The 9,674-nt window shown below is 44.7% G+C and overlaps 1 protein-coding gene across 1 annotated transcript in view; it reads left to right on the top strand.

Moving 5' to 3' along the window:
- Positions 1-4,217: 4,217 nt before the first annotated feature.
- Positions 4,218-9,674, top strand: part of ELMOD3 (ELMO domain containing 3) — a 20,162-nt gene continuing 14,705 nt past the window's right edge. Inside the window, exons 1-2 of the mRNA XM_069101091.1 lie at positions 4,218-4,474; positions 5,450-5,519. Coding sequence (XP_068957192.1) covers positions 4,400-4,474; positions 5,450-5,519 — 145 coding nt within the window. The 5' untranslated portion in view covers positions 4,218-4,399. The remainder of the gene's footprint in view (positions 4,475-5,449; positions 5,520-9,674) is intronic.

The following is a 9,674-nucleotide window of genomic DNA, read 5'->3' as shown; positions in this document are numbered from 1 at the left end:
TTTATTTAGCTTCTCTGTAGCAAGATAGGTGAGTTACTCTAAGCAATTCTGGGTGTGTCTTCCCAGTCTCGATGGGCATAAACTAGGTAAGAGAGAAAAAGGATTCATAAAATGAGGCCTAGAAAAGTATAGAACTGGCAGAGGATTAATCATAAGGAGTTTCCTCATATATAAAAGGAAGGGATTGAACCAGATAACCTGTGAAATTCCTTCTAGCTCTACCTCTGTGAAATTATTATTGAACATGTGTTGAGTGCCCAGAAACCAAGAGACACAAGGAAAGCAAAAGACATCTCTGCTTTAAAGGATGTAGAGAAAGTTAAGGTAGTCTTAAATACTTGTGTAAATTTACAGTGCCCGGGATGAGGGGAGGAATAGCTGTCATATGCTATAGGCTGGTCGGGCTATGTCTGGAGTGTTTAGCAGATGCCCTGCTTTAGGAAGGACATGGAAAGGGTGGATCGTGTCCAGATAGTGAGTGTGTATAAACGTTGTTTGAAGGAACCAGGGGTGTTTGATCTGAAAAAGAGAAGACTCAGAGGTGGGGGAATGAAGAGGTGAGGCCAGACATAATTGTGCTTTTCAAATATTTAAAAGGCCACAAAGGGGAAGGAAGAGGCATTAACCTCATTTTACTTGGTCCTGGAGGATAGAACTAGGGACAGGAGGGGAAATTTCAGCAGATTTCAGCTGAATGCAAGGAAAACCTTCCTACCAGAGTTCTCTAAAAGCTGGTTGGGCTGCCTCAAAGAGAAGGAGCTTCTCATCCCTGTAGATCTTTAGGTGCAGACTGGACAGTCAGTCAGTCAAGATTAATTAATGCATTTCACACTCTGTGCCAGGCCCAGTGCTAAGCTCTGGGAGCACAAAAAGAGGTGAAAGACAGCCCCTGCCCTGGAGGAGCTCATGGTCTAATTGGGGAGAGAACACGCAAACAAGCCAAGTAATGAATAAATAGGAAGTAACAGAGAGAAGGCACAAAAACTAAGGGGGCTGGTTTCCTGTAGAAGGGGAGGTTTTTCTTGGGACATCAGGGAAGCCAGTAGGCAGAGATGAGGAGGGAGAACAAGCCAGGCGTGGGGGATGGCTAGATGAAATGCCTGGAGCCAGGAGATGGAGAGTCTTGTTTGTGGAACGACAAGGAATCCATGGTACCCAAGTGCACCTGTTGGGGAGTGAGGTGTAGGAAGACTGGAAAGGGAGAGGGGGAAGGGGAAGTTATCTGTGGCTTCAAATGCTAAACAGAGGATTTTGTGTTTGATCTCTGAGGGAACAGGGAGCCATTGCAGTTTATTGAGTGGGAATGAGGGTGACATGATCAGACCTGCACTTTAAAAAAATGACTTTGGTGCTTATTTGGAACATGGACTGGAGTAGGGAGAGACTTGAGGCAGGCCGACTTGCCAGCAGGCTATTGTAGTGGTCCAGGTATGGAGGAATAAGGGCCTATACCAGAGACGTGGCAATGTCTGTAATGCCATTGCGATATTCACAGCGCCCATGGTGGCTATGAATATGCTGGTGTAGTTGTGAATCACAAAATGTAACAGACTTTTCACATGGAAGACAGAACCAGAATATTTATTCAAATACCAGAAAGTCAAATCCCAACACTAGAAAGCCAAATCCATCATAACAACCAAGAAGTTGGTAAACATAACCAATGTAGTGAACACCAACATTCCCAAGCCTTCCCTCCATCAGGCCTTCAGAACATAACAGACTCCCCTTAAGTGAAAAATGCCCATCTCTCACTCACGCTCAGCTGCCACATAACTCACTCCCAGCAGTTTTGGCTCTCTCTCTTGCTCCTTCCTGCTGCACCCTTCCTGTTCTACCCTTTCAGCAAGCTCCTCCCCCGTGAACTCCATGTGATTACATTTGGCCTATTAAGGGGCAGGGAAGATCTTCAGATTCCCATTACCATTACAATGTCAAAGGAGAGAAGAGGGAATATTCAAGAGAGATAGTCCAAAGGTGAAGTTGGCAGATTAGATATGAGGGGTGAGAGATGGTGAGGAGTCAAGGATGATGCCTAGGTTGGAAGCCTGAGGGATTGGGACAGTGATGTTGCCTTCAACAGAAATAGGGAAGGTAGATGGGGTGGTAGGCTGTGGAGTAGGTTTAGGGGGAAAGATAATGAGTTCTCTTTTAGATTTCTAATTTGAGATGTATGAAAGGTGATTAGAGATGAGGCTAGATTGGAAATCAGCAGAGTTTGAGGCAGGATAGGTAGATTATTGAATCATCAGCATAAAGGTGGTGATTAAATCTATAGGAACTGATGATGTTCCCAAGGGAAATAGGATAGAGAAAGAAAAGGGCCCAGGAAAGGACCTGGAGGGACACCTGTGCTTGGAGGGAATAAGCTGTAGGACGATCCAACAGAGGAGTCAGAGAAGGAGTGACCAGAGAGGTAGGAGGAGAACCAGGAGAGCGTGGTGACCTGGGGAACTGCGTGGGCAGCCAGGGTGTTTGAGGGAGAGTCTGTGTGGATGCTGAAGTCCCTTAGTATAAGGGTGGGAGTTGGGAAGCAGAGAATGGTTGTGAACCATGTACCCAGCCCATTGAGGAGGTTTGCAGACAGCAGCAGTCCTTATTTGCATTCTGTATTGGTGTATTAGCCTTCTTACTGGAGTTTATTTGTAACTTACATGTTTTCACTATCATTTATGGACACGTGCAGAGTGATGAAAACTTTGAGCTGTCCAGCCTGTGTATGGCTGAGGTTGAGTGAAGTGGTGCTCTCCCTTCTTGGTTCAGCTCTATAAACAAGTATCCTTTTTACAGTCTATTTAGCACCACATTGTTCCACATTTTTTAGTTGGTGATTTTGTCATTTAAGACAGCCCCTAAACACAGTGCTTTAATGATGTTTAGTGTTCCTAAGTGGAAGAAGGCTAAGAAGTACCTTATGGAGAAAGTATGTGTACTCGACCTGAATGACAGTGCTGTTGGCCCTGAGTTCAATGTTAACGATATGGTACAGCCATAAAAAGGGAAAGAAGATCCAGCAATCTGTCCAGGAGGCTGCTCTGGAAAGTGCTTCAGTTGTGATCAGAGGCTCACAGGGACCTAACCCTGTACATCCCCCAGGAGCAATGGTTTCGTGTTTGCCAATTCATTGTGCACCACGACTTTATAGAACATAGCTACCATGAATGACAAGAATCAACTATACTGGGATTTTGATTGTATAGTAGAGGTGAATAGCTTGAGAGGTGGGGGTATGGGGAGAACCTGGAAGTGGCAGTGGTGAGCAAGGGGCCTTCCAACTCCCCTGCCTTGACCAGTGAGCTGAGGGAAGTGAGTGAAGATACAGCCAGTGTTAGAAAGGGTGGCCAGAGAGAATGTATCATTAGGGAAAGCCAGGTTTCATTGACAGCTCAAAGATGGAAAGGGTGGGAGAACAGATTTAGGATGAAAGGAAGTTTACTCCCTATAGAACAGGCATTCCAGAGGGCACCATGGAAGGTGGGTAGTATTTGATTGGAATTTTTCAGAGAAGGTTGAGGGGGATGGGAATGAGGAATCAAGTGATGGGAGATGGGGAGGGGTGGTATGGATGATGAGCCTCAGGGCATTTAGAATGACTGGGATGTGTAGGGTGTGCTGGGTGAGAGGGTGTTTGTCATTGAATGGAAGCCATCACCTGTTAGGTAAGTTACACAGGGAATTACTATGGAAGTATGGTTTGGATTAGATGACCTCAAAGATATTTTCCAAATCTGACAGCCCAGGATTCTCTGAACAGTGTAGTTGGGGAAGCAAGATAACATGTAACCAGTTGCCCAGTTGTCAAGAGTTCAAAGTGTGTAGAGGGGTAGTGTGGGGAGGGTTCCCGGTATCAAGGGTTCCTAGTAGCGTCAGACCTTGAAGAAGGCTCATTTGAAGGAAAGTGTTTGGGATGTGGAACAGAGCTCTGAAGTTGGGGGCCTGTGCTCAAGGCTCAGTTCTGCTACTCCCTATCTTTGTGACTCCCTGGGCTTTCCTTTCCGTTTGTCAAATGAGGGAATAGGATATGAGGCAGGTCAGTAGTTTTCTCTTCCCTTTTTTTTTTTTCAAGTTACCTTTTCAGAAGTTAATCCATTTTGGGGTGGCTAGGTGGCGCAGTGAATACAGCACTGGCCCTGGAGTCAGGAGGACCTGAGTTCAAATTCCGACTCAGACACTTAACAAAAAAAAAACTGGCCATGTGACCTTGGGCAAGTCACTTAACCCCAATTGCCCTTCCTTCCCCCTCCAAAAAAAAAAGAAAGAAGTTAATCCATTTTAAGGAACATTGGAGTCAAAATGCACTTATAGACATTAAACTTTTAAGTCATTTAAATTAGGGATCCTGTCTGGGAGGTGGGAATGTACCTAGTAAACTGATTCCTTTCCTTATTTCCTTTAGGTCATGAGGACTTCTGTTGAGTCCTGTCTACAAATTGATGAGCAAGGCAGCTTCCTTCCAGCCATCAGATGTGTACCTGTATGTATCTCTCTGTGTGCCAGTTGTGACCTTTAGAAGTGCCATAGAGCAGTCGTTCAGCATGTTCATATACATGTCTGTCCCCTAGCTCTCTGCACTGCCACATCATTGTTTGTGGTTATATAGACTTTAAAGTTCCAGTTAGCCTTATTTCGGAAGTTGGACTTCTGTCCCAAAATCAAGGGACACTTTGGAAAAAAATGTATTCAGTTCCTCTAATTTTTAACATTCACCATCTCTGCTGTATTCTTGACTCTGGAACTTTTGATAGGGATGCAAAGTCCCCGCCCTATAGATAACAACCTTCTGTTTTTTTCTGTAAGGTAAGGCCACACCCCCAATTAACAATCCTGGGGTAACTATGGCTTAGGGGAAGGAGCATGACCTTCTACTGAGTTGGCCTGTATTCAGATGCTTACTCCTGGCTGCTAGCTGCATGATCAGGAGGAAGTTACATCAGTTTACATATCTGTCAAATGAGAATAAGGCTTGTCCTGCTCACCCCTTAAGGTTCTTGTGAGGAAGGCACCTTGTCAGCCTCCAGGTGCTCTATAAATGTGAAGTATTAGAACACTAGTTAAGATGCTTCTTTGTCTTGTCATGTTCTCTCAAGAAACAGAGACCACAAAAGGAGGAAGGGCCAGATCATTTAAATAAGGCTTCATCTGTAATGATGTGAGATTAACGTTTCTCAGTCTGGCTGGAAAGCCTGGGAGTGGGGTTGAAACGACCAACCATAGTTTAAGCTCAGTACAGGGCAAAAAAAGACAGCCTGGGGCTCCTCTGAGCTAATGGTTGTCTATAATTTTATATTGTCTACAAACCTTTCCTTCTGAGACACGGGGATTTAATCAGTTCCAAGGTTTGAAATGCTTATGGCAGCAGAGCATTTTAATGAATGAAGCTTCATAGAGGCATCACTGGGGAAAAATATGTTTGATCCATCCTGATACTAATTGTCTCCGGCTCCTGCAGATCTCTGCCCTGAAGCACCAGAAGGTCCTCCAGGCTCTGATGGAGGAAGGCAGTGGACTGGAGCCAGACGGTGAGCCTGCTTGGTAACCCTAGGCATACTTAGAACTTTGTCAGTGTGAGGATGGCCTGACTCAGGCCTCCAGAGATCTGTTCTAGGTCATTTACACTTCTCTTGTTCTCCCTTTCAATGAATTCTAGAGACTTAACTTTATGATCATGAGCTCTGGGCTCGTGCATCAGAAGACCCAGGCTCTGCTTCCAATGCTGCTGCTGGTTTCTTAGGTTATTTTGAGCATGTTATTTCATCTCTGTTTCTATTTCTTGGTCTCTAAAGTCAGAACAATAATATCTGCCTTACCTAGCTTGAAGATTGTGGGGAGCAGATAGAATATTCCTGAAAGCATTTGGAAAAAAAGCAAATGTCTATTGTTTCTCTCAGTTCTTTTCCTACTTTACTGGGTTGTTTTCTCAGTCATCTTCATGGACCTCAGTTTCCTTTGCTGTAAAAGAGGAAGAATATTTACCTTTTCATCTCCTGGAGAGAGAGAGAGGAAGATCAGAGAAAGTATTTTACAGAGTTCTAAGAGAAAAAGAAAGACACCAGGTTTGGGCTAATCTCGCCATGCTTAACATGCTAGATTGACATTTCAGTTTGGGATTTTCATTATTCTGGCCACTCTACCATGACACCAAGCCAGAATATTCAAGAACAGCCCCCTCCTCCTTGACCTGGCAGCTTGGAGTGAGGACCCTTTATCTTTCAAACCTCCAAGACCATCCATGGTCCCAGAGGAGCCTGAATCCCATGTCTCTCCATACTTTCCAACGGGTTCTCATTCCTGCCCCAGAGACCAGTGCAAGGGAATTTTGAGAAGCCTATGAAAACAAAATGTGATGGAATTTGTGGAAAGAATCACAGAATTTCAAAGGTGGAAAGGTCCTCAATAGCCATCTAGTCCAAGCCATACCTGAAAGTGAAGCCTCTCTGCAACTCATTCAGCTTTTCTGGATGGCCTCCCATCAGAGAGTATCCATGACCTTCCCAGGTCACTTGTTCCGTCTCCTAGAGCTCCATTTGTTAGGAGGTTTCTGCACATCCAGCCCACATTGGCTTCTCTGCAACTTTCACACATTGCTCCTTCATTCTGTGATCTGGAGAACAAGTTGAATCCCTCTTCCATGCGACGACCCTCAAAGTACTAGGAGACAGTTATCATGTCTCCCTTGCCCTCAGCAGATCTTCTTCTCTGCAGGCTAAGCATCCCCAATTTCTTTGTCTCCTATAAATTTAAAGTCTTTCTCATTATCATCCCTTGGACACTCTTCACCTTATCTCTATTCTTTTTAGCAGGTGGGGTGGGGAAGAAGGAATTGGGGTTACGTGACTTGCCCAGGGTCACACAACTTGTAAGTGTCTGGCGCTCGATTTGAATTTAGCTCCTCCTGATTTCTGGGCCCATGCTCTATGCACTGAGCCATCTAGCTTCCCCTATCTCTATCCTTCTCAAATCATGTTGAGAATAGAACATCCCACTCTGGAGGCAGACTGACTAGGCCCAAGAACCTCTGTGTCACCCCTTTCCGATATTATGCCTCTTAATAAATACAGCCCCAGATGGCACACACTTTCTTGGCCGCTTTGTCACCCTCTTGACTCTAAGGGATCTCGCAGTCCCCTAAACTCCCAGATGTTTTGCAGACAGACTGTTATCTCGTCATCATTTCTCATCTTTTACTTGTAACGTTGTTTTCAAATCTGTCTGTCCTTAATACCTTTTCTGATTCAGCTCAGCATTCTAACTTGTCCCGACACTACCCTCAGATATATTACCTGGCCCTCCCAACTTTGTGTCCCCTACAGCATAGATGATGGTGCCACTTACTGATTTATTGGAGAGATTGCTGGAGTCATTACAGGGCAGAGGCCGTTACAGATCCCTGGGACAGTGCATTGAAGATCTGGATTACATTAAACCATTAATACCCGAGTCCGGCTATTCCACTAGTTCTGTTGTGTGGGTGACATCTCTTTGTCCCCTTCACAAGATTAGCGTGAGAGAATTTATCAAGTGCTTTTTTAAGATCTAGGTAAACTATGTATAGCATGCCCTTGTACCCTGTCTTAATAACCCTGTCCAAAAGGAAATGAGGTTAGTCTGGCATGACCTGTTTTTGATGAAGCCATGTTAGCTCTTTGTCATGACTGCTTCCTCTTCAAGATGTTTACTAACTATTCCTTTAATAACACTTTCTAAGGAAATAAAAAGTAAAGCTTATTGGCCTATACTTGGCAAACTCCACTCTCTTTTTTAAAAAATTTGGGATGTTTACCATTTCTATTTTCTTTCCTCCACAATTTTTTTCTTTTTTCTTTTTTTTTTTGGGGGGGGGAGGGTGGCTAGATGGTGCATTGAATAGAGCACCGGCCCTGGAGTCAGGAGAACCTGAGTTCAAATCTGACTTCAGACACTTAACATTTACAAGCTGTGTGACCTTGGGCAAGTCACTTAACCCTAATTGCCCTGCCTTCCCCCCTCCAAAAAAAAATCTATTTTGGGTAACTTTTGCTTCTCTTTCCCCCAACATCATTATCATTTTCTGGTAACCTGTTTCCACCCTAGAACCCTCCTTTGTGGCAAAGAGAAGCCCCACCACGACAGCACGTGCAGCCCTCCGGCTCTCTTGTACAGTGCCTCATCATCAGTCCTCTGGAAGCAAGATTTCCATTCCATCCCAAGACTTCTTAAGTCTCTTCATGGTGTTTTTCTTTGCATTATTGCCCCACGACCTTCCAGAGAAGACTGACAGTGGTTCAGAGGTCACACAGGTTAGGTTTTCAGGCCTCGAGGATATAGTTCTGCTGGGCCAAGTCCCTTGGATTTGTCAGAGGTGGCCAGGAGCTCTTGGACTTTCTCCTTGTTGATTTTGGGAATCGCTTCTCTGTCAGCTGTGTTTGTCCTGTCCCTCTCACTCCAAAGATCCTTCTTCTTGCCAAAACAAAAATGAAATCATTGCCTTCTCTCTGTTGTCCTCTCTGAGCTATGATCCTTCTGCTGCTTTGACCCACCTTTATTTCCAGGTATATTTTTAAAGACCACCTTTCTGTTGTCCTTCACTTTGTCCAACGGCCTCCGCTTATTCTGAGCTAGAGTTAACCTGGGCTACCATGGGACCATGCCACGTTTGTGTATCCATCCTTTGATATCTGCCCTTGCTTCCAGCTTCTGAACGTGGCTTCTTAATTAGCAGGCATTTAATAGACGTTGCCTTCAGTGTGCCAGGCCCCGTCCAAGGCTCTGGGGACTTAACAAAGGGCAAAAATGGAAAAACTCACATCCTAATGGGGGAATATGCTACATGTAGGGGAGTGGTGGCCAGGTGTAATGTAATGCCAAGGAAAGGCAACTTCCCAAGGTTCAGAATACCAGCATAGGTGCTCTCCATTTTATTCAGTGACAAACCAAGAACAGAGAAAATCAAAACATGACATCATTCCAAATACAGCATTTACTAAGCGTGATTAAATAATCTCCAAGTACTACCCCACCCCAGGACCTTCCAATCATTCAATCAATTACAAAGTCTCTGTTCTAAATACTTCTCCACCCCTAGGCTATACCTTAATTTAGTCCACCACAAAGTCCCTCTTCTCAAATGGAGATTAGTTTCCAAACATAAGGTCAAAAGTTCCCCACCCCTGGATCACAATTGAATCTACCCCAGAGTTACATCAAGTTTAAACACAGCACTTAATACCCAAATGGAGGTCTTTTCTTCATCTTGACACGAGTCAAGTTCTCAGCAATCTTAGTTCCTGGGGAGACAAGGCTTAGCAAGGCCATAAGATACATTGCCAGTCCCTTCATGAATTCATCCTCTGTCTGTAGAACAGTCCTAGAACCCCTGAACACATTAGCAAAGCCCTCTCCCAGGATTTCTGTAAACATACAACAAGAAAATCCTTCTTCAGGGCTTCTGAACCAACAGAAAGGCTCCCAGACCCCTGCAACAACAGCACTGTCCTTCACCAGTGGACAGTATTCATTCTGTCTGCAGGACAGTCTCCAGACCCCTGCAACAACAGCACTGTCCTTCACCAGTGGACAGTATTCACTCTCTGTCTGCAGGACAGTCTCAGGGCTTCTTAGTGAACAGCCAGGTTCCAGGACTTCTTCAACAAAAGGACTGTCTTTCACCAGTGGACAAATCTGGCAAAACAACATCA

Source organism: Petaurus breviceps, unplaced genomic scaffold (assembly GCF_028583685.1).
Source record: "Petaurus breviceps papuanus isolate PSGF00001 unplaced genomic scaffold, PetGlider_PUasm1.0 446, whole genome shotgun sequence".
Lineage (NCBI taxonomy): Eukaryota > Metazoa > Chordata > Mammalia > Diprotodontia > Petauridae > Petaurus > Petaurus breviceps.
This window is presented reverse-complemented; position numbering and strand designations above follow the sequence as displayed.